The 24,880-nt window shown below is 50.3% G+C and overlaps 1 protein-coding gene and 1 pseudogene across 1 annotated transcript in view; both read left to right on the forward strand.

Moving 5' to 3' along the window:
• Nucleotides 1-22,001, forward strand: part of LOC116868781 (atherin-like) — a 69,747-nt gene extending 47,746 nt beyond the window's left edge. The window contains exon 2 of the mRNA XM_032859421.1: nucleotides 21,913-22,001. Within this exon, the coding sequence (XP_032715312.1) occupies nucleotides 21,913-21,977 (65 nt within the window). The 3' untranslated portion in view covers nucleotides 21,978-22,001. The remainder of the gene's footprint in view (nucleotides 1-21,912) is intronic.
• On the forward strand, nucleotides 15,924-16,699 carry LOC116868553 (annotated as a pseudogene).
• Nucleotides 22,002-24,880: the final 2,879 nt, after the last annotated feature.

Consider the following 24,880-nt stretch of genomic DNA (forward strand, 5'->3'; position numbering starts at 1 on the left):
AAGGGAATGAAGACCTAAAACGCCTTAGCAAGTTGCGTGCCAGTTGCAGAGCCCCGAAGAGGCGGAGCTGGGATTCGTGTTTGTGATTCTGACTCGCCGCTGTGCACTGAAGAATTAGGCCACATTCTACAACACCTGGTGTGCCAGAGAGGTGACTGGACATCATCTCAAAGGTCCTGGGCGGGGTGGGGGGCACAGGAAGGCACCGAGGTGGAATTTGTGGCATCAGGAGAGGACACTGAGAAGGTCTCTTGGGTGTCATGTGGAGGGTGGGGGACCAGGGGCTGGAGGTGGGCCATGAGGACAGACAATGCCATCCTGCCATTGCCCTTGTCCTCTCTGCCCTGCCCCTCAAAGCTGCAAGGACAGCAGTGAGATCTCTGGTCTCAGGCCCCGGGGAGCTCAGCACCTGTTAGAGCCGAGTCTAGTCAGGGATGCCAGCCAGGGGGGCTGAGCTGGTCAGCCTGGTCCAGGAGCTTCAGGGCTAATGTGAGCAGGAAGTAGAAGACCAGCAGAGTCCTCTGCCTCGCACACCTCAAGGTAGGCTCCAGAGCTCCAAGATCATCTGTGCTAACTGGACCTGTTTGTTTTGGAGTTGGCCGTGTGTGGCAGAAAGCCCGAGAGAAGAGTAATTTAAGGAGACAGACACTGGTTTCTCTTTCTTATGAAGAGTCTGGAGGCAGGCAGCCCTAGGCTGACAAGATGGCTCCTCAATCCCCAGGGATCCAGGCTTCTTCTGTCTTATTTTTCCACCATCTCCAACACCTTGGTCCAACATGGCTGCACATTCTCCAGCTACCATGTCCACATTCCAGTCAAAGGGAAGGAGGAAGATGCAAAGAATGTTCCCCGCAATCCACAAAGACCTCTTCCAGAAATTGCATATGTTAGTCTCCTTACCTCCTCTTGGTTGGAATGGAGACACATGGCCACCTTGCGGAGAGAGCCTAGGAACTGTGGTCTTTCATCTTGGGGTCCACGTGCCCAGGTCTGTCTGAGGGTTCTAATACCAAGGGAAAGGGAGGTAGCGAGCATGGGAAACTACCAGCTGTAGTGGCAAACTGGCAGCCAGAGGGAGTGTTTTGAAACTCAGATCAGATCATTTTACTTTGCTGCATAAAACCCTTCTGTAGGTCCCTCTGCTTCCACCATGAAGGCTACATCTCCATTAAGCTCCCAGGGCTGGCTGCCTGATCTCACCCTGGCCCACCTCTCCAGCCTCATCCTCCCCGTCGGTCCCGACACTGAACTCAAACCATGCCTATCCCTCCTCCCTCATCCCAGGTCTCCCTTCTGTTCTGATTATTCGGGAAATCCAAGTAATGGGACAGGATTAGCTACAGAGGCAGTTAATAGGGTTGTGGTTCTAAATCTCCTACTATGTGCCAGGTCCACACATACATTTTCTTACTTTAATCCTCACAACAGTCCCCGGCGCAGCAGGGGCAGTACTCTTGTGGGCCAATGAGGAAATGGAGGCTCAGAGGAGGACAGTAACTCCTCCAAGGTCACAGAGCCACCTGGTAGCCATGTCTTGGTCAGAATCCAGGCTTGCTGGTCCCTTGCCTCCTGGTATCTGCCCCATCTGCCTCCCCTGGGGAGTGAGGGAGGTGGGCTGCCCCCAACACTCCATAGTCCCTGTGATGGTGGCAGGGATTCCAAAGTCCAGCTTTCAGATGGGGCAACTGAAGTCCCTGGAGGGAAGGAAATTGCCCAGAGTCCTATACCCCATCAGTGGCTTGCCGCACAGGAACCAAGGTCTCCTGCCTCCCTGGGCAGAGACATTGCACACTTCGCTCATTCATGCAATGGATATTTCTTGACCACCTACCGTGTACCAGGCTACCAATCCCTACCTCCCATGGAGCTGAGATTCCGGGGCGGGGTGGGGGAGGGGGAGACAGACACTCACCAAATAAATCAGCGGCAGCTATTATTCTCCCCCTCTTTTTTCATTCCTTCCACAAATATTTATTGAGAACTATATTTCTGGAAGACAGACACAGTCCTGACTCTCTTGGAGTGCGAGTCTAGCGGTGGAGACCTGCACTACACGAGGAGGCACATAAATAAACAAGATGATTCAGATTGTGATAATGGCTGAAAAGGAAACAAGGTTAAGTACGGGGAGGGGGGGTGCATGGCGGGGTGGGGGGTTAAAAGGAAACAAGGTTAAGTACGGGTGGGGGGAGGTAGTGGCAGTTAACTTTAGATGGGGTGATCTGGTGAGGGCCTTTCTGAGGAAGGGGCTCCCGAGCTGAGACCCGAAGGGTGTGAAGGGGCCAAGTGGGGTGTTCCAGGTAGAGGGAACAGCACATGCAAGGGTGCAGAGGCAGGTTGGAGTTTGGGGTGTAGGAACGGCTGAGAGAAGGCCAGGGTGGTTGGAGCAGGGTGGGATATGGCAGATCAGAGGGAGAGGTTAGCCGTGGGGAAGGGGCTTGAGAAAGGCCAGGGTGCCATCCAGGGACACTAAACAGAGAGAGGGAGACTGGCCCCCCCGTGGGGCACTGCTCAGGGAGGCCAGTCATCTCTGCATCTGGGGGTTTCCCAGCTGGATCCCAAGGGGTGGGGGCTGAGCACCTGCTGGCCTGGCACACCTGCCTCCATGGAGATAGAACCCCCAGCCCCCTGCAGGGGAGCCCCCTTGGCATTGCCTCCACCTGCACAACCGGGCAGGGCATTGTGCGCCAGCTCTGACAGGCACACCTGGTGCTCTCACTAGCCTGCTGGCTGCCTTGATTTAGGGGCTCATCCTGGCTGGTTCTGGAGCCTAGTCCCTGAAGTCTAGCAGCTGGTATTAGGCTGGCCGAGGAGGAGGAAGCAGGCTCTGGGGGTGGCCAGGGAAGAAACCACCCCTCATCCTGGCGAGTCCATTGGACCAAGAGAGAAGGGTCCGGAGCATCTCTGAAATCCCGGACCTCCCGTCTCCTGCCATCCTTCCCCTGGCAAGGAACCCAGGGCTCAGGCAGCAAGGAAGATTCAAGTGCCAGTTCAGTTGCTATACTTAGAAATGCCCTTTCCGTCTCTGAGCCTCAATGTCATCTGTATAATGGAAGAGTTGACCCAGCTAAACTCACCATGTAAATTCTAGAACTAGGCTTCCTCTTTGAACTAAGTTACTCAGCCTTTTGGTGCCTCATTTTACCCACCTATAAAATGGGGATATAATAATAGTGTGTATGTCCAGGGTTGTGTCAAGGTAGAGCTATGTGTAGCTGTTGCTTGGAACAGGGTCCGCCACATGCTAAGTGCTGTGTATTTTAACTCCAATTTTTAGTGCTATTCAAGTCTTTAGAGAATGTTGTACTAAAAAGATTTGCTGGAGATAACTAAGTCCATTTGTTTGTAAACTTTTGGTCTTTGTTTTTAAGAGAGAAGCTCTGCATTGCTGAAGAGAAATTTTACTCAGAGCCCCAGCTGTTCGGAAGGGATGGAAGGGGGGGGTGTCCGCCCCACCTGCTCCCCCGTCTCTGTGTCTGCAGCCCCCAAGGGGGCTACTGGAGCATAATTTGAAAACCCTTGCTCAGTTTGTCTCCTTCGGCTCAACAGTCAGGGAAACCAAGACTCACAGAGAGGTAGGAACTAGCACAGGCCCCACAGGGATGAGTCGCCCAGCCTAACTTAGAACCCAGATTTCCTGGTTTTCTCAATGCAAGACAAGGGGCAGGGGCTAGGAGAAAAGCAAGGACCAGAAGCTGCTTAGGGGACTGGGTGCATTGTGGCGTCAAGTCATTAGCATGCAAATGACATGCAAATCGATGCAAAACAGCATGTTTTATGCTAATTTGCAGAGTCGAGAGCTTCGACATTTTTGGTAACAGGGCAGCAGTCCTGGTCCCTGGGCATTGCCGAACACGCGTCCCTTTTTTCTTTCTTTCTTTCATTATTATGATCGGGGCCCATAAATCTTGGTTTGGTTGTAACCCTGCCTCTTCTTTCCTGCAAGCCGGGCTCCTGTCATCCTCAAGGGCTCCTTGCCTAATCCCCTGATCTTGCCTCAGCCCAGAGACAGGCTTGGGCAGTGGGGTCACAGAACCAGGACTCAGGAGCTCCCAGTTGGTGCCAGGCAGTGAACCCATCCTGGAAGTCACTTCTTGAGGAGTCCAAAGAGGCGAGGGGCTGGGGCAGCTGCTCCTTGGTGCCAGCTTGTCTGCAGACATTTGGGACACAACCTCCAGGACCCCCAAACTGTCCCTAAACCCATGTTTGGTGCCTCCCCTGAGCTCTCATGGCCACCGTGTCTTCTGTGCCACTGTCCATTTAGGGCTGCCCTGCCTCACAGGACGAGCTGCCTGGGGCAGGCTGTTTTGTCTCTTTACTTCTCAGGATGCCCAGGACCAGGGCTACTGGTTTGGGATGTATTTGGAGTTTGAGGACTGAATCAGTATGTGGAGATCTGGCAGTGTACCCGGTGGTGAGCTTGCTGTCTCTGAAACGCATGCAGCTTGACTGCAAATCCTGACACCACTACTTTTGGAGAAAATAGTACTCGCAGCTAACATTAATTGAGCACTACCACGTTTCAGGTGCTTTGCTTTGTGCTGCTGTTTGAGCTCTCACTGATAATAGTATCCTATAAGGTGGGATACTATAAGGCCCATTTTACGGAGGACAGGTTAAATGACTTGTCCACAGTCGCATGCCCAGGGGAATGACTAAAAGGGCATTTATATTCCAGGGGGGATGAGTCCTTCACCAGGCAGTGGCTCAGAGCCACTCAGCAAAGCTCCTGTTAACAGGGTACCAGGCCTCTACCTAGGCTATCAGCCAGCCTTTTGACAATGTTAAACTTTACCCAAGCCCTTCCGTGCTCCTAGAAGACAGCGATGATTAAGAAATCTCTCCAACCTTTTGTTTTCGGAAATCCTACTACTCTTCTATGTTTAGAGAAATGGCGCACCACCAGCAACCACCTTCGTCATCTGACTTAGATAAGACTTTTGTCTATCTTTCTCCTGACTTTCTAAGACTTGGATGGCTGGCTCCCTTGTTCGCCTGTGACCTTTCTTCTTTTGCCTGAACCTGCTGTTAAGGCAGAAGACCCTCATCCCATTCTTTGTCTCCTGATCAGCTGAGATTAGATCTGTTTGTCCTATCTGAAAGGAGAAGCAAACATTTCCTGTTTAGCTGACCAAGGAGACTTTGGCTGATTGCAAAGCAATCCCAGCTCTGAATTCCCCACCTGTAACCTGTGGGCTCCGCCCATCTACGGCAAACGCCCTCTGCCTGGACATCTGATCTTGGGATCTCCCCTGCGCTCCCTACTGCGGTAGCTTGAGTAAAACCATCCCCCGCATTGTCTGGTGTATTTTGTCTCTGACACTTGCCACAGTGGCATTTTCCACTTGCGGCTTCGGCTCTGTAAGGGTCCTGTGTGTGACCTTGGGGCACTTCCTTAGCATCTCTGTGCCCCCGGCTCCTCCTCCGCAAAACGGGATGCTCAGCTCACTAGCCTTACCTCCTCAGGTTGTGAGACCAAAGAAAATCACACCAGGAAGCGCTTGGCGCGGTGCCCGGCACAGAGCGAGCGCTCCAGAAATGTCAACCATTGTGCGTGCAGGAAAGGGGACTGGACGGGGCCTTCGGGGGACACACGGCAGGCGGAAGTGGGGGGTCGAAATCACGTCTGGAGACCTCCACCCCCCTCCCGAGCTGGGGGGTGCCCGATTCCTCCCTCCCACCCGCTCCCGGATCGCAAGCTGGGGCGGGGGGGCACACGCCTCACTCCTCCCCTCCTAGCCGCCCGCCTTTGATTGTGGCGAGCAGCGAGTCGCAGAGCAAATTAACTTTTTGCACACTTCATTATGCGCCGCCCCGCGTCCCCAGGGGCCGCGGCCCCGCCCCCGCCCCGCGCCGACAACTTGATTGGGCAATTAATCTTCGCGCCCCCCGCCCCCCTCTCCCCGCGCGACCCGGGGCCTTTGTGCGCCTGCACGCCGGCCGCGGGCGTCCGCCCGGCCGCCCGGTCTGCTCGCGCTGATAAGGCGCCCCGCGCCGCCGGCCCCCGCCTTTGTCAGGCCGCCGGGAGGCCCGGCCGCCGCGCTGCCGTCTAGCACCCCGTCAGCGCGCCCCCGCCCCTTCGGCTCGGTCCATCTGTTTGAGCTGCACAATCCTCCAGCGGCCGGGGGGGCTGGGGGAGGGGTCTCGCTCCTGGGCAGGGAGCCAGCACCCCTACTCCACCCGGCCGCCCCATGTGTGAGGAGTGACGCCCCCCCGAGCCCCCTACACACACACGCGCGCGCGCACGCACACGCACACACACACGCACAGGCTCCGGGGGCCGCCCAATTAAGCAGCGCGGTAGTAATTAAGAAGGGGGGCCGCGAAGCACAGCAGTAGTCTGAGGAATGGGGAAGGGCTTTCCCAGCAGTGTCCAAAAAAGAGGGGACCCTGCTACCCATCCTGTACCCCAGGTGTGTAACGCCTGGTTCTCGGCTTGGGGGTCTGCAGGCTTCAATGGCAAGAGTGGTGGTGGATGGGGGTGTGTGTGGGGGGGGGCGGGGGGGTGGGAGGGAGAGTCCCCGGGAATTTGCCTGATAAATCGTGCCTCTTTGTGCGTTTTCCTGGGGTTTTGCCAGCAGTTGACCCAGCCTCAAAAAGGCAGCCTGATTCCGGTAATGTTGAGAGCAGGGTCCTTAATGGAGGGTAAACCCGGGGCTGTTGTAGAGGCCCATGGCAAGGGGTTCAGCATGGGGTTCAGAAAAATGCTCCCCACTCACTGCCTGAGATTGTGTGTCAGGGAAGGACTCTGTGTGCAGGCGTGGTAGAGGGGATGGGCACAGAGCAGGTGCTCACAAGTGTTGGTTCTTAGTATTTTCTGTGGTTTTCCCGGGATGGGCACAGGGCCACAATTGAAAATGGATGGGTTAAAGATGGTGCTGCTAAGAGGCCCTTGAGTTTCATCTCTCTCCTGGGCATCGGGGTAGAGCCTGGGTGTGGGCTCAAAATCTGTGATCTCCAAAGAGCTTGGGGCTGGGGGTCTTGGTGGGGGTGGGGGAGTGGGAGCCTCCGCCCCAGCATGCCAGTGTGTGGGCGGGGGTTTCAGTCTTCACTTCTGCTCACAGAGGCTGTGACCGACCCAGTGTTGGGAGAATCCCTGTGCATGGGGGCTGAAGAAGCTGCTTCCTCCATGCAGTCCACCAGCAATAGGGATGGAAGACTGCCGTGGGCCGAATCCATAGCTGCCCCACCAGGTGAAGGCAGCGTGAGCAAAGCAGAAGCTGTTGGCGGCCCTCATTGACTCACGATCTGGTTTGGGAGAGGAATGAGAAGTAAGATAAACACAGAAGACCTGAGGTTTGGTGGGTAATAAGAGGTGTGGATAAAAACAAAGCAGAACAACTGAGGATGTGTGCAGACTCGGGCTCCCCTTGCTGGACCCCTCCCACCGCGACTCCTGGCATAAGGCCACATTGCCGGGGCACTGAAGGCTATCCTCCTGGGCCCAGAGATGGACACCCTCTGCACTGTATCTCCCACTCCCTAGGACCCAGCTTCCCTAGCCAGCCTGGGGCTGTGGGGCAGGGTTCCCTGGGAGGGTGGGCAGGCCTCAGTAGGCTCTGGCCTCTCCCCCTTATTCCCAAGGAGCGGGAAGTGGTGGTTCCCTCTGATAATGACGGGTTCCAGTCTTGCGTGACTGAAAGGCCTCACGGGCCCACTGTCCAGAAGGGGCCCCGTGAGCAGGAGCTGAATTAAAAGGGAGAAATAAGAAATACAGCCTCGCTCCCCACCCCGCCCCCCTCACTCCCCTCATTCCCACAGCCCCTGAGGCCATGGGTGGCTAGCGTCTCAGTCCCTTTGCTGAGCTGAGTTAGTTAGCTGGGTATATACCTCTGTATGGGTACTATTAGGAGACACTCAGAACCAGCAGAGGAAAAAAAAAATGCTGTTTGACTCTGAACAACCCCCCTCCAAACCACACTCCCCCCCCCTCCACCCAGGTTTAGATCCCTTGTCAACCCTCATCCCTGATTCTGATGTTCTGGCTCCGAACATCCCCAAATTCTAACATCGTAGGCTTATGATTTTTTAGACTATTGACATTCTATGCATCTTCTTCAAACATTCTGGAATCCCGCCCCTATGTTCTAGGAATATGGGGCTCCCATATTGATTTTGTTGGGTTCTGACCTTTGAAATCACAATAAAGTCTACATGCAAAGTCGCAGGGTGCCTGGGTGGCTCAGTCAGTTAAGGGCTGACTCTGGGTTTCCACTCAGGTCATGATCTCTGGGTCGTGAGATTGAGGCCTGTGTTGGGCTCCGAGCTCAGCACAGAGTCTGCTTGAGATTCTCTCCCTCTCCCTCTGCACCCCCCCACCTTCCCGCTCACACTCCCTCGCTTTCTCTCTCCAAAATAAATAAATAAAATCTTTTAAACAAGACTACATGCAAAGTCACATGAATACTAGTCATAATATCAGCAATGAACAGTCTTTCAAATTGTTTTTATTCAACAGATTTTTTTTTGAGAATTTTCTAAAAAAAAAATCAGACACTGTTCCAGGCACTATACAAATAAATTAATTAAAATAAATATTTTGTTAGAAGGTGGTGTGTACAGGAGAGTTAGGCAGGGAGTGAGGGGTTGTAGTTAAAATTGATGGTCAAGGTAGGGCACACTAAGAAGGTGACATTTGATTTTCTCTCCGTTCTTTCAATTACTGAGATTTGAAATTCCAGTCTGTAATTGTGGATTTCTTTCTTTTTGCAAGTCTATCAGTTTTTGCTTCATGTATTTTGAATCTCTGCCCATTAGGGATATAAACATTTAAAATATTAGATGCTTTTGATTAATTGACCTCTTATTCATTATGAAATAACCTTATATCTATCCCTGGTAAAATTCTTTGCTCTGAAATAACCTTTGTTTGATATTAAACAGCCCCCCCAATGTTTTTTTTCCCCTCAAATATATATTCTGATCCTTTTAGGAATTGGATCATGAAAATTTCACAATGATTTAACATTGGCTTTCTCTAGACTAGGTATTCAAAGTCAGCTTTTCTTTTTCTGAGTGTATTTGTGAGTGTTTTTTCCCCCCATCCTTTCTCCCTTCCCTTCCTGTTATGAGCTGAATCGTGTCCCTCTAAAACGTGAAGGTCTAATGCCCATTGCCTCAGAATGTGACTGTATTTTGTTAACAGGGCCTTTATTGTGGTAAGTAAGTTAAAATGAGGCCTTCAGGATGGTCCCTAATCCAATCTGACTGGTGTCCTTACAAAAGGAAATCTGGGGACCCCTGGGTGGCCCAGTCAGTTAAGCATCTGACTCTTGATTTTGGCTCAGATCTCAGGGTGGTGAGATCCAGCCTGCATCAGACTCTGTGCTGGGCATAGAGCCTGCTTATGATTTTCTCTTTCCCTCTGCCCCTCCCCTCCACTTGCGTGCATGAGAGGTCTCTCTCTCTCTCAAATAAATAAATAAATAAATGTTTAAAAAAAAAAAAAGGCAAGAGGAAATTTGGATACACAAATAGACCCAAGGGATGTGTGCTCACAGAGGAAGGACCACATGAGGACACAGTGGGAAGGTGGCCAGCTGCAAGTCAAAGAGAGAGACCCCAGAAGAAAGAAACCTATTAATATTTTGATCTTGGACTTCCAGTGAGGAAATGAGTTTCTGTTGTTTAAGCTACTTCGTGTTCTTTTGATTATTCTAGCATGGTATATATATTCTTCCATCCTTGTACTTTTAACTTGTGTCTTTATATTTAAAGTGGTTTTATGTTTTCTTTGTTTTGTTCTGTTTTTTTTTTGTAGGTGGTACGTATTTTTTTTTTTTTTAATTCAGTCTTGGCAATCTCTACTTTGTAACTGGGGGTGTTTAGACGATTTGCATTTAATGTGATTCTTGATATGGTTAGATTTAAGTCTATTTGTTTGCTCCATATTTGTTTCCCATTTATCCTATCTGCTCTTTATTCCCTTTTTCTTATTTTTTCTGCCTTATTTTTGATTAATTGAGCATTTTTTATTATTCTATTTTACCTCTTTTGTTGGTTTATTAGCTGTAATTTTTCATTTTGTTATTTCATTGGCTTACATTAAAATTTACAGTATATACCTCTAACTGCCCTCAGTCTATTGTCAAGTGATATTAGGACCTTATAATACTATACTTCCTTCTTCCTGATTTTGGTTTTATTGTCCTATATTTTAGTTATGTAGATGTTACAACTCCACAAAATATTATTGTTGTTGTTGAAACAGTAAATTATCTTCTAAAGACATTAAATAATAAGAAAAATCTTTAAAATTTACTCATGTAATTAACATTTGTGGTGCTCTTTATTCACTTGCATAGATCTGCATTTCCATCTGGTATCATTTTTCTTCTGTCTAAAGGATTTCATTTATCACTTTTTGTAGTGCAGATCTGTTGGTAAGGAATTATTTCAACTTTGTATGTCTGAAAATGTTTTTATTTCGCCTTCATTTTTTGAAGGATATTTTAACTGGGTATAGAATTCTATGTTGTCACATTTTTTCTTTCATTGAGTTAAAAGATTTGCTCCACTATTTTCTCTCCTATCCAATGTCCAACAAGAAATCTGCTATTATCCTGATCTTTGTTTCTCTGTTTAACAAGCCTTTTTTCTCTGTTTTTAAAATATTTTCCTCTTTGTCACTGGTTTTGAGTAATTTGATCAAGATGGATAATTTTCTGTCTCTTTTTAAAGATATTTTTTACTTAAAGATTTTATTTATTTATTTGAGAGGGAGAGAGAGAGTGCATGTGGCAAGAACATGTGAAAGTGAGAGTGCAAAAGCAGGGGGAGGGAGAAAAGCAGAATCCCTGCCGAGCAGGGAGCCCAGTGTGGGGCTCAATCCCAGGATACTAGGATCATGATCTGAGCTGAAGGCAGACACTTAACGACTGTGCCACCCAGGAGCCCCAGTTTCGGTCTCTTGTGCTTGTGATTTGTTGAACCTCTTGGATCTGTAGTTTTATACCTTATATCAGATTTGGAACCTCTCAGCCATTCTCTTTCAAATATTTCCTTTGGGGATTTCAGTTACACATTAGGCTGCATGAAGTTGTTCCAAAGCTCCAGATGCTCTTCTTTTTCATTTTTTATAGTTATTATTTTTATCTCTCTCTGTGTTCCATTTTGAAGTTTCTATTTGCTATGTCTTCAGATTCATTCATCTTTTCTTCTGGTGTGTTTAGTCAGCCATTATTCTCAGCATATTTTTCATGTCAGACATTGTAGTTTTCATTTCTAGAAATTCCATTTGGATCTTTTAATGTCTTTCATGGGTCTCTAACTTTTAAACATACAGAATATAGTTTTAATAATTCTTTTAATGTTCTTGTCTACAACTTCTATGTCAGTTTCCAGTAATTCATTATTGTTCTCGTTATGGATCACATTTTCTTGTTTCTTTGCATGCCTGGTAATTTTTGTATGGATGCTAAACACTGTGAATTTTACCTTTGTTGGAAGCTATATATTTTTATATTTCTATATTTTCTTGAATTTTGCTCTGAGATTCAGTTATGTTACCTGGAAATATTTGATGCTTTCAATTCTTGCTTTTATGATTTGTCGGGTGGGTTCAGAGCAGTGCTCTGTTAAGGGATAATTCTTTACCAAGACTGAGAAAGGACCTTCCTGAATACCATAACCAGTGCCCCATGGGTTATGATTTTTTTCTGTTTAGCTCTATTTTTGGTCCTGTGTGACTGTTGGATACTGTTATCTAGTCTTTGCCCATGTTTTTTTCCCCAACCCAGAGTAGTATTATCAGACAAAAGCATCAACTCATGCTCAGCCTAATACTTTCTGCAGATTTCTGGGATCATCAGCTCTATACTCTCTGATATTCTGTCCTGCAAACTCAGTTCCCCTTGGTCTTCCTGGACTCTCAGCTAAATTTCCTTAACTCAGGGAGTCTTCTGGGTTTCACCTACATTCCCCTTCCCTGTACTAGGATCTGGAAACTCCTCCCAGGCAATACGTTGGGGCCATCATAGGGCCTATCTTCTTTACTTCCCATCTGTCAGAGATCACTTTGTTGCCTGATGCCTGGTGTCTTGAAAACTTTCATCTCATATTTTGCCTGGTTTGTTTGTTTGCTTTGTTTGTTTCAAGAGGGAGAGTAAATCCAGTCCCTGTTACTCCATCTTGGGTGGGAGCAGCTGTCAGAAGGGGACATTTGAATACAGACTTGGAGGAGGTGATGGAAGGAACCGTGACAATATGGGGACTAGTGGGTGGGGAGGGGATTCTAGACAGTGGGAACAGCATGTACAACAGCTCTGTGCATATGTGCCTGGGAATGTTTGAGGAACAGAAGGAAGTGAGTATAGATGGAGCAGGGGATGTGGTGGGGGTGGGGGAGTGAGAGGGAGTGGAGGTGCCAGCTTTTGTAGGATCTTACAGGCTGTGGTAGGAACTTTGACTTTTATACCCAATGAAATGGGAGCTATGCAAATGTTTTGAGAGGAGAAGAAACATCTATTGACTTACATTTTAAAAGATCTCTGAATTGATGGAAGTAACTGCATTAATGGAGAGATGTAAGACTGAAAGCTTGAGACAGCTGGGAACTGATGCACTAAATCTAGCCACAGAGGATGTTGACTGGGATATACCATTAGTGCATTAGTAACTAGGAGGGGGCTTGAGAGGGGCTCCTGGGGTGCTCTCAGGCTTCTATATCTTGATCCACTTGGAAGTTATATCATGTGCTCACTGTGTGAAGATTCATTGATCTGGATGTACATGTCCAGTTGTGGTCTCATCTACATGAACATGATACCTCAATTTAAAAAATAAAATAGAAGTCAGGGGCCTGAATGGCTCAGTCGGTTAAGCAACTGACTCTTGGTTTTGGCTCAGGTCATGCTCTCAAGGTGGTGAGTTTGAGCTCCCACTGGGCTCTGTGCTGGGTGTGGAGCCTACATAAAATAAAAATATTAACAAATAAATAAAATAGAGAAGAGCATGACCAGGCTGTTATCAGTGGAGGTGGGAGGAAGTGAGTAGATTCTGAATGTCTTTTATAGGCAGATCCAATAAGATTTGCTGATGACTCTAATGGTAGATGGGAGGGAAAGGAAAGGGTCCAGAATAATATCATGGGAGGGTCTGAGAATCTTTTTTTTTCCACCAGTGTAGTTCGTGTGATGGATTTTGGAGTTATGGGTGGCCACCTTTGCCTCCATGAGGTTAGAGTCTCCCTGAGAGTGAAACTAACAATGAAGAAATCAAAGTCAAGGGGCGCCTGGGTGGCCCGGTCAGTTGAGCATCTGATTCTTGGTTTGGGCTCAGCTCATGAGCTCAGGGTTTTGGGATCGAGCTCCATGTTGGGCTCTGCCCTCAGTGGGGAGTTTGTTTGAGATTCTCCCTCCCTTTGCCCCTCGTCCTGCTCAGTTGTTACTGCACATGCTTTTTCTCTCTCTAAAAATAAATAAATAGGGGCTCCTGGGTGGCTCAGTTGTTATGCGTCTGCCTTTGGCTTGGGTTGTGATCCCAGCCCCACATCAGGCTCCCTGCTTAGCAGAAAGCCTGCTTCTCCCTCTCCCACCCCCGCTGTGTGTGTTCCCTCTCTCACTGTCTCCCCCTCTGTCAAATAAATAAATAAAATCTTTAAATAAATAAATAAATAAATAAACTTTAAAAAAAGGAAATCAAAATCAAGATGGAGGGCGAGACAGGGTCTTCACAATAACATGTCAGCACCTGGGGGTGCCTGGGTTGGTTGAGCATCTGCCTTTGGCTGGGGTCATGATCTTGGGGTCCTGGGATCGAGCCTTACGTCAGGCTCCCTGGTCCATGGAGAGCCTGCTTCTCCTTTTCTCTCTGCCCCTCTCCCAAGTTTGTGCTCTCTCTCTTTTTCTCAAATAAATAAATAAAATCTTAAAACCCCCCCCACACACACACAAAAAATGTCAGCACTGGATCCAGCCATGCCTGAAGCCCATAACCTGGCCTTCTTAGTTATATAAATCAATAATTTCTTTTTCTTTCTTTCACTTGTGACTGAAGAGTCCAGACTGATATGACTTCTTTGCATGCTTTCCTCTATGGACACTATCCTGGGGACACTTGATAGAAGCCATTTCCTGTCCTTTTGCAACACCTGCCCTGAACTTTCTTTCCTCTGGACCTTTTTCTAGGGGACTCTCTAGAATGCCCTTCTTTCTTTTTCTTTTCTTTAAGATTTTATTTTTTTTATTTGACAGAGAGAAAGCACAAGTAGGCAGAGTGGCAGGCAGAGGGAGAGGGAGAAGCAGGCTCCCTGCTGAGCAGGGAGCCTGATATGGGGCTCGATCCCAGGACCCTGAGATCATGACCTGAGCTGAAGGCAGCCGCTTAACCAACGGAGCCACCCAGGCACGGCTAGAATGCCCTTCTTTCCTTGCCTCCAGCTTTCCCATCCAAACAGTCCTCCTGTTCAAATCCACCCTGACTTCATCAGCTGAAATTGGGAGCTGGCAGGGCGCTTAGGCGCTGACCCTCCACCATTGTATGGAGGGGATACTGAGGTCACTCTGTGACACAGGGGCAGATTTGTGGCCAGGACTGCAGTGTCCTGATTCGCTCAGGGGCCTCCTGCCATCCTCATTGTTTAGACTTTTCTGTCCTCACCCTCACTCAGGGCTGAATGGAACTCTTCCTGACAACTACCTTCTCTCTCATGCTGCCGGCCTTTGCACATGCTGCTTCTTCAGGTTGGGCTACCTCACTCCTCCCTGTCCTCCTGGCAAAGTTGCCCTTGAACTTGGAGACTCTACTCAAGGATCACACCTCTACAAGTCTTCCCTTATTCCCAGGGTAGGTCAGTGCCCTGCCAGGTGCCCCCATGGGCACGTCTGGTGCCCTCATGAACCTGTTCATTCCTCTGTATTGTGGGTGTGTTTTGGGCAAGGCGGCTGCTGGGGTTGTTCCTGCAAAAAAGGTTTCCAGTCAGCATTTGTTAATCGACAAATGTGGACCAGAAAGGATACTGCTGAGATGGGGGCCAGCCCTGGGCTGGAGACAGGGGTTGTAGGCAAGTCATGTCCTCTCCTCAAGCCTCAGGTTTTCCAGCTGTTAAAGGACAGGACATAATAATGCTTAAAACCTCAAGTAGCCCGAATTTGAATCCTGACTGTGTGACCTTAGGCAGATTACTTAGGCTCCCTCAGTTTCCTTGTTTGCAAAAGCAGGATAATCAATACACCCGCCTTGTAAGGTATTTGTGAGCATTAAATGAGCGAATATTTATCAAGCTCTTAGAACTAAATTGGCACATCCTATAGGAATCCCCAAACAACCATTGAACAACGGAAACCCTTGCCTTCCTGAGACATGATGAGAGTCACAAACCAGGACGTGCTGTATGGATGGACTCTGATTGCTCTCATTAAGTAAGCTTCCCAGAAAAGGCGGATTCTGACACTCACTAGGTGTGTGTCCTTGAAGAAATCACACCACTGCTCTGGACCTCAATTTTCCCATCTGTAAAATGGACAGGTGAGTTTAGGACCATTAGGGGTAAGACTCTTAGCCTCTCTGAGGCTCGTGACTGAATCCATGAATAAGCACATCTCTTCGTGGGATCCTGCTGAGGGTTGCACAGGACGGTGTCTGCAGATGCTGTGCCAACCAGGCCTGCCACATAGTGCTCAGGAAACGTGCCCATGCTTAGTGCCACTCATATTCTGGCCCTCGCCTTCCAGGGTTCCCTGAGGCAGGGCTGGACAGGGGATATGCTGGGTACCCATTAAGGAAGGCCCCAACCCATCACCCTCCTGCCAGGTTAGAAAAGCAAAGGCAGGGGGCTGGAGGTGCATGTGGCTTCGGTGAGTTGGAGTAGGGAGCAGAAGGGTCCCGGAACCCAGCTGTGGGATGGTGGAGGGCGGGGGGAAGAGAATCAGTTGTGAAGACCTTACTGCCTGCTCGGGGAGGAGGTACTAAGCGGGGACGCCGAGGCTGGTAAAGTAAGCATGTCTTTTCGAGGAGGAGGTCGGGGGTGGGGGGGGCTTCAATCGCGGCGGCAGCAACAACCATTTCCGAGGCGGAGGCGGGAATTTCAGAGGCGGCGGTGGCGGCCAAGGGCCAAGGAGGATTTGGACGAGGAGGTGGCCGCGGAGGCTTTAACAAAGGCCAGGACCCAGGACCTCCAGAACGTGTAGTTTTATTAGGAGAGTTCCTGCATCCCTGTGAAGATGACATAGTTTGTAAATGTCCTACAGATGAAAATAAGGTGCCTTATTTCAATGCTCCAGTTTATTTGGAGAACAAAGAACAGATTGGTAGAGTGGATGAAATATTTGGACAACTTAGAGATTTTTATTTTTCTGTTAAATTGTCAGAAAATATGAAGGCATCTTCCTTTAAAAAACTGCAGAAGTTTTATATAGACCCATATAAACTGCTACCACTGCAGAGGTTTTTACCTCGACCTCCAGGTGAGAAGGGCCCTCCAAGAGGTGGTGGCAGGGGAGGTTGAGGAGGAGTAAGAGGCGGAGGTGGCAGAGGTGGCAGAGGTGGTGGTTTCAGAGGTGGAAGAGGAGGTGGAGGCTTCAGAGGAGGAAGGGTGGGTGGTGGTTTCAGAGGGAGAGGACATTAAGTATAACAGTTGGCAGAGAAATTTTCTACATGAACTACTTCTATGGATCAGAAACTTGTTTCTTGAGCAAGTCTTGAAGAACTGGTCATTTTCTGACAGTGGAACTAAAATGTCAATGCCATGCAAAAATGAATGCAACAGAATAGGTGATTTTGCACTAAAAGAGTATGAACAAACATTTTAATGTTTTGTACAATGCTTGGAACTCTGTGGGTGCTTAATAAATGGGCAGTTTCCATTTGAAGCATACTTGGAATTTTTTAAATAAAATGTTTTATTTCTTTAAAAAAGAAGAAAAGAAAAGAAAAGAAAAGAAAAGAAAAGGCAGCTCTGTCCGCCTGTCTCCAAGCCTTTTCTGATGGGCTGTGGCGTCAGGGAGAAGGACAAGCTCACAAAGGCCTTGAGGCCAACAGAATCCCTGTCACATATGACCACCTCACTGTTGTCACTTGCCACCTACTGGGACCTGAGAGTGGGGTGCTGAGGTGGAAAGAGAGCAAGGTCAAAATCCTGGTCGCTCCCCTTTCTTGCTGTGTGACATCAGGCAAGCCTCTATACGTCTCTGTTCCCTAGTTCCTTACTTGTCACATGATGAGGCTTTAAGCAGCCTAGAGGGGAGAGAATGGCTCCTGATCGGGAGGGGTGATTGTTGACTGAGGCTGGGTCCGGGAGGCCAGTAACACAAACCATCCCCAGACCTCTCCCCGGGGTAAGGGAGAGGCAGTTGGGAGTAACACGAACTATCCCTGGACCTCTCTCCGGGTAAGTGAGAGGCAGTTGGGAGCCCAGAGGCCTCTCCTTCCAGGTCCTGAGGTGGAGCACAGACTGGCTGGCGGAGGCCCAGGGCTCATCTTGGGATGGAGACAGATTGGCAGACAAAGAGGAGGCAGGCGGGCAGGGCTGGGGTGCCCCTGGGGAGGAAAGGGAAAGGGAGGGGTGGGGAGCAGGGGGGAAGAAGGCAGGGCTGTAGGCAGCCTCACAAACCCAGAGCCTGTGAAGTCTCCAGCTGGAGGCCTGGACTGGACCCCTCCCCCGAGTGGGGTAGGGAGAGGGGCCTGTTCCTTCACTCCTCTGGATTTGGGGGAGGGAGGGACCTGGGGGGGTGAGACTGTGATCAAGCATTCTCCCCTTTCCACAAAACACAGCCCCGCTTTGGCCATCCTGCCACTGTGATGTCTGAACAGTAGCTCCCTTCCACGACAGCTGTGCTCAAAGTCCTCACGTGTGCGCGTCGAGGTCGAGCCGGTTCCCGGGAGATGCTGCTGCTGCTACCTCCCAGGGACACTTTGAGAACCACCACTGCATTGTGTGCTCGGTCCGCTTGGGTGCCCCTAGGTGCGGACACTGAGATGGAGCTGGCACGATAAGAGGCTTGCTGGGCCAGGGCTCCTGCGGAAGGACAGAGGGGACAGCCTCAACCGCTGATGGGAAACCAGCAGGGAGCTCCAGAGAGGAGTTCACCCCCTATAGGAGCCTGCTATCTTCAGGCAGCGATGGCCAGTCCCTGGTTCCTGTGCTGGCTCGGACACTGGCTGAGATTGCCTGGGTGTGGCCTGACTCAAAAGCAGAGGGGGACCCTGAAGGTGCTGCCATTGCTGACCCTGAACCTGAAGGACACGTTCTTCAGGAAGGGAGACTGAGTGCCCCATCCATGGCTGCCACAGGCGTCTGCTGTGTGCCAGGCTCTGGGCAGAGCATTTACCTGGATGAATGCGGTTTCTGACCCAACCTAAGAACTCAAATATAGCTGGCCCCATTTAGTAGATGGGAAAATTGAGGCAGTGAAAGATTAGGTGATCAGTCCCTTGGTGGAGACAGGATCTGAGCCCCTCTCACGCCCTAGGGTTCATCCCTTCCAACTACCCTGAAAGGTGAAGACCATTAGCCTCTTTTATAACCGAGGAATCACGGGTATGGAGAGGTCAATGATTTCCCGGATCAGACAAGTGAAGTAAGTGGAGGCTCTGGGATTCGAACCCTGCGCTGACCCATCTCTTCTAATTTCAAGGTGCCATGTGTTGAATGTTTCCAGGGAGATACAATAGCAGAATCTTGGGCCTGGAAGGAGCCTCCTAAACAATCCTCCAGTGGGGACACCAAGGCCCAGCCATGCCTCAGTGCCTCTCTGAGGCCCAAGGGATCTCCCTGTTGTGTGTGGGATGTATCCAGCCATCATTCATGCAGTCAGCGCACAGCGATGGGCACCTGTGGGTCCACCCTCCAACTCAGGGCATTTACGGTGCAGGGGGGGGAGGCAGACATGGTATGGGGGCGGTCTACGTAGACATTGGGGTGGCACTGGGGATTGGGGCAGGTGGCTGAGACATTTAAGGATGCATTCGGGGAGACTTCGTGGAGGAGGTAGCCTGAGAGGAGAGAAAGTGAGAAGGGCATTCAAGGCAGGGGAAGGAGCAGAAACAGTCTTGCAGGTAAGAGAATTCATACTGCTTTTAGAGAGTTGATGGGAATTAGCAGGTCTGGATCCTGCGATTGTAGGGGAAGGTGTGGCTAGGACTGACGTGGAAAGTGGAATCTGGCCTGGCCGGTGTGCTCAAGTGCTGGACTTGAAACCTGACCCCAGCTCTGTGCAGAGCAGGGCCATTGTCTGTGGGAGAGCTGTCGCCTGCAGGGATCTGACTTCCTCAGGGTTCCCTCTCGCTTCTTGGACTCCTCTGTGACTTCCAGCCCCTGCCAGGGCCCCATGATCTCTTCTGATTTTCAAGCCCTTGTTCAGTTCTAATAAAGTGAACCCGTGTAATCAGCAAGGTTTTGTGCTAATGGCAGAGTGAGACTTCCAAGGCTCGGTCATGAAATGTATTGGAGCTTCTGTCCTGGTCTCAGGTTCGATCACTCTGGGGAAGCCAGCTGCCACACCATGGAGTCATTCAAGCAGCCGGAGGAAAGGCCTGCATGGCAAGGAACTGAAGTCCCACCTCCAGCTGGGGCCAACTTGGCTGTCCCATGAATGAGCCACCTTGGAGGCAGATCCTGCAGTCCCGGTCAAACCTTCAGATGAGTGCAGCCCCCGAACCAGCCAGCCCAACAGGTCCCAAATTCCTGACCCAGGGAAAGCATGAGACCTACTAAATGATTCTTGTTTTGAGTCACTAAGTTTGAGGGTGATTTGTTCTGCAGTATCAAATCAAGAGGACATCTTCCCATCCTTTCTTGGCTCCTGTTGCTCTGTCCTCTCTGTCTTCTCTCTCTCTCATTCATTCATTCACAAACATTTACTGGACACCTACTATGTACCAAGCCATAGAGATAAACAGTTTATAACACTTCAGGCCCCCGCCGTCAGAGTCCCAAGATTCAGGCCCCCTGTTCTGTGATTTTCTCAATTCATTAAGTCACTGTTTGACTGTTCGAGCTGAATGTCTTGGAATGACTTTTTGGGAGATCTAACTTCTTTGGAGTCTAATGGAAACCAAAGTGTCTTCTCCAGAGAAGTTCAGGTACACACAGAATTAAATTGGGCGACAATCTCAGAGGGATCTCAGTCTATCCCAGACCAGACCTTAGACCTCCAGACTCCAAAGACCCAGCTGGGCCCCCATGGACATGTATTCCTAGTGAGGAGTCAACACTGCCCCAGGCTCGGAGCTGCTGTTCGCTTCTCTAGATAATGTAGCCCACATAGAAGGCTTGGTGGAGGCTGAGCTTTGGGCCTGGGCTCTCCCTTCCTCTCCTCTGTGTTCTCAGCAGGCTGCCCCTGTGAGGGCCTAGTGGGCCTCTGGCGGCCCCACCTGGGAGACAGGTTTAAGAGGAAGAGCAAGAAAGTCTTTCGGTTGTGTGCAGGCCCACTCCTCTGGCCCGGCTCTGCCTGCTGCTGAAGCTGAGGGCTCCGCCTCACAAAGGTGCACAGAAGCCAGAGGGTGTGAGTCTGAGAACACAGCCTTGGGGCAGCAGCTGGACCCGACCCCCTCTCAGGGAGGCTGCTGTTTCCGGAGGACCAACCTGGCCTGACGTGGGGGTCGGGGTGGTTCCCAGCCCCGTGTGTGACCCAGGAAACAGCCCCTGCCATTGAGGAGAGGGTGTGAGGGAGGCTGGGGAGGGGAGAGGGCGGGCAGAAGAAGGCCTCCTTCCCCCTCCGCTGCTTACTTCCCTCCCTCCTTAATTCTCGCCCCCATGTCTCTCTTCCATCTTTGCTTTCTTTCCTTCTGTTTCTCTTTTTCTCCTTCCTCTCCTTTTTCTCCTCTTCTCACAGTTTGTTTTTTTTTTTCCTGCCCTCCCCCCTTTCCCTCCTCTTCACGTTCATGATGACTAAGCCTGGATTCTGGCTGTCTTGGGTTCGAATCTCAGCTCTGCCACCTGCTGGCTGTGTGACCTTGGGCCTGTTACCTAAGCTCTCTGTGCTTTGGTTTCCTGGGCTGTAAAATGGGATCCTAACAGTATCTGTCCTGGAAGTTTCTCTGAGGAATAGGTGAGGCCAGGGCCCGGCCCCTGCAGGTGCTAGGTGTCTGCTGCTTCCCCTTAATGCTCTCCCCTCTCTCCTTTTCTTCTCCTACTGTCCATGCTATCTCCCTGTCTTCCTCCCACCCTCCCTCCAGATTCTGTGGCCCTTGCTTACTCCTTGTCCACTAGGCATCTTGCTGCCCTCCCTGCTCCCCCCATCCTTCCACTGCGCAGAGAGGGGGGGGCCCAGGCGTGGGGCCAGGCCGCCCCAGGAGCAGTTGCCCAGCCAGGTGGTTGGAGCGCTTCCCTGGGCCCCGCCCACCACGAGCGCGAGGAGCTGCCTTTGTGCCACCGAGTGACAGCCTCTCTTGGCGTGGTTGGCAGAACCATGCATCTGGCCCTGGTACAGCTGAGCTGCTCAGCCTGGCAGGCAGTGGCCTCAGGAGGCAGGGTGCTCTGGGGTGCCCTTGCCATTCGCCTGCACAAAGGGTGTGCCCAGCGCCACAGGGCCCCCCCGGGTGCCACACGGTGGGAGTGCGGGCAGTGGGTAGGCATGGATAGCTGTATCAGCACCCCCGAGTCCTTGCTTTGTTCCTGTCCTTGCCGTGAGTGCAAATTCCTTGCATCTTGACAGCCACCGGATGGGGCAGGCACTGGTACCATTGCCCATTTTAGAGATGAGCAAACCGAGTCAAAGAAAAGCGGCGATCGATTACTCGAGGTGGGCTGGGGGGAGGAAAGGACACCTGCAGGAGGGAAGGCATTTTTCTGAGGAGGAAACAAGATGAGTCCGGGTCCACGATGTGAGGCGGGGGATCCTCTGGTCCCTCTCAGCTGGCAGCCCTGCCGGGCTGGTCTCCGTCCTTGTGCGGGGCGAGGCTGGAAAGAGCAGCAGGCTCCTGCCAGTGTCTCAGTCTTCACAGTTCTTTGAGAGGCTTGCCCTTACTTTCCAGGCGAGAAGCCCGAGGCCCAGGGAAGGCGAAGACCGTGCCTGAAGTCACACGGACAGTACATGTGACTGAAGTTCTACTTTTCTGTCTTCCACTGTGGAGGCCTGGGGCAGGGGGTGGTGAAGACAGGGGCATGCCAGCTGCCACTCTTCCGTTCTGTTTCTGCTGCCAAGTTCTGACCCTGCTGCCCCTCTGCCCACCATTTGCAGAAAGGCCTAAGCACAGACATCTTCACTTCGTGCTGGAAGCCAGGCCTGACTGGGATCACTGCACTCACCTTTCTTCCTTCGCTTCTCTTTCCTCCTTCCTACCTGCCTGGCTACCTGACTTGTAAGTAAGATATAAAATACAATAAAATACCTGGAGCACAAACATCTAATGTGTGCAATTCAGTGAATTTTTATGCAAGTACACAGCTGTGTGACTACCACCCAGATGAAGACGAGGAACATTCTCGGGCACCAGCGCAGTCTCTCCTGCCCATCCCCCAGGTAACCACTCTTCTGATTTTATTTTTTTAAGATTTATTTATTTTTTTATTTGACACACAGAGAAAGAGCACAAGTAGACAGAGAGGCAGGCAGAGAGAGAGGGGGAAGCAGGCTCTGTGCTGAGCAGAGAGCCTGATGTGGGGCTCGATCCTATGACCCGGAGATCATGACCTGAGCTGAAGGCAGAGGCCGAACCCCTTGATTCACCCAGTTGACTCACAATATTACATTAGGTCCTGCTGTTCACTGTTCTGATTTTTGTCATCGTAAAGTTTGCTTGTTCTCAAAATTCAGATAAGTGCAATTGTCGTCATCATGCCCATGGGATTGATGAGTTATGTAGAGACCAGAGAGGGGAGGCTGGCCCACTGGCATCTCAGAGCCCGGTACCTTTGCACATGCTTTGAGCAGAGAGATCAGGGCAGTGGGCACTTGCCAATGTCCCCCAGCACATGGGTGCTTTATTTGTCCGATCAGAGGAAGCACAGCTCCTAGCTCCTTGGGGACAAGATGGCCAGGTAGCTGATATTCTTCATCCAGAGGGACGAAACACAGGAATCCTGGGATTTTTGCAATCCAGAAAATGTGAGGCAGGTTGGCTCCCTTCAGGAGCTCAGGGAGATGCTTAAAGTCTCTTCTGGATTGAATAACTCCCCCCCGCCAAACCATGTCCACCTGAAACCTCAGAATGTGACCTTATTTAGAAATAGTGTCTTTGCAGATGTAATCAAGTGAAGGTAAAGTCATACTGGACGAGGGTAGATCCTAGTCCCATGACCGGTGTCCTTATGAGAACAGGGAAATCTGGACACAGACACAGGCATCCAGGGAGGATGCCATGTGGCGACTGAGAGAGAACAGAGTGACGGGCCTACAAGCCGGAGTGCCAAGGATTGTTGGCAACCCCCACAGGGCCCCACTGACACCTCGATTTCAGACCTCCAGCTTCCAGAACTGTGAGCTCATACGTTTCTGTGGTCTTAAGCCAGTTTGTTGTGTAAGTTGTTCCAGCAGCCCCAGAAAACAAATGCAGCATCCAAGCCTGAGGTCTGGGATCTGCCACCTTTGACCCTGCACTTGGGTGGGGTCCGTCTCAGGAGAGAAACCCCGGACATACAGAGAAGCGGCCGAGGATGTCCCAGCAAAAGCCCAGAGCTTGGGGCCCAAATGCTCGCCCTAATGGGGGTGGGAGACAGAAAAATATTTGTCTGATGCCAGTTCTAAGAGCAAGAACCAAAAAGGTACCTCAGCAGATGACCCTGATTGACACCAGCACATTCGAGAGTGTCACCCAACCACAAAGGGGACAGTTTGCCAATCCCACTGCCAGGCAGATCTGCTTTCCTCTGGCCACAGCTCCTCTTGGTTTTATTATTCCCATTTGACAGATGTGGAAATGGAGGCTCTGGGATTTTAAGTGACTAAAGCAGCAGGATTGACAGCCCAGGCTTTGGGACCTTGCGACTTTGGGTACATGAATCGCCCTTCCTGAGCAACCCGTTAGCAGAAACATATGTAACAAGACACATTTATGATGGAACTGCCTTCTCAAGCAGGTCACACTACATCTTCACGAAGGTCTGGGAGACCGCTGTTACCAACCCATCGTACAGCCGGAAACCCCGAGGCTCAACGAGGACAGATGTGCGCGAGGGAGGTGCACAAAACTGGAGAAATGCAGGCAAATCTCATCTTGCAGCGTTCTTGTGCAATTTGAGTTGAATATGAGATGACAGAGTGAATGCACCTGGTACACAGTTGGTGGTTAATAAAGGCTGGCATGAAGTCTCACAGCAGGTGAGTGGTAGAAGGAAGAATTCCCTCCCAGGTTTGTCTCACCGAGGGGCTCTTTTCAGCCACTCCTTCCACGTGAAGCCATGAGGATGGTGCCTGGCACAGAGTGAGCCTTCCAGAAGGGTGGACGTAGTCAAAGCATTCCTTCAGAAAGTTTGAAAACACGAATCTTATGGAAATATAGTGAGCATGGGTCAAAGGTTTATTTAACTCATGAATGACGGAACCAGCCGGACAGTTCACTGGAGGGCAAGATGGCAAAATTAGATACAAAACCAGTTAAGGTCTTACATGGGGACAAAACCATAAGCTTCAGCTTTATTTTTAGTTCAGGGCAAAAATCATTTGCAACTGCGCATCTTTTAAAAGTTAAAGTGTAACTTCCCCGAGTGGGAAGTCTGATCAATAACAAACAGCAAAGTCAAACAAAGCTACCTCTCCTAGAGAATCAGGTGACCCAGTCAGGCTGATCAGTGTCTTAGAATGACCTCGAAAGGGCACACTGGCTTCCTTTTGTCTTATGTTCCTGTTTTGGATATTTTTCTTTACATCTGTTATCACCCCCACTCCTACTATGATTATGATTTGACTTCTCTCTGCAGAAAGGCAGCTCACAGAGCTTGCAGTTTCCTTGGAAGGAACACACAGACCCCACCGTCCCTTTCACAGAGGATGAAGGGCAGAGC

Source organism: Lontra canadensis, unplaced genomic scaffold (assembly GCF_010015895.1).
Source record: "Lontra canadensis isolate GAN:19392208 unplaced genomic scaffold, GSC_riverotter_1.0 scaffold16, whole genome shotgun sequence".
In the NCBI taxonomy this organism is placed as follows: Eukaryota; Metazoa; Chordata; class Mammalia; order Carnivora; family Mustelidae; genus Lontra; species Lontra canadensis.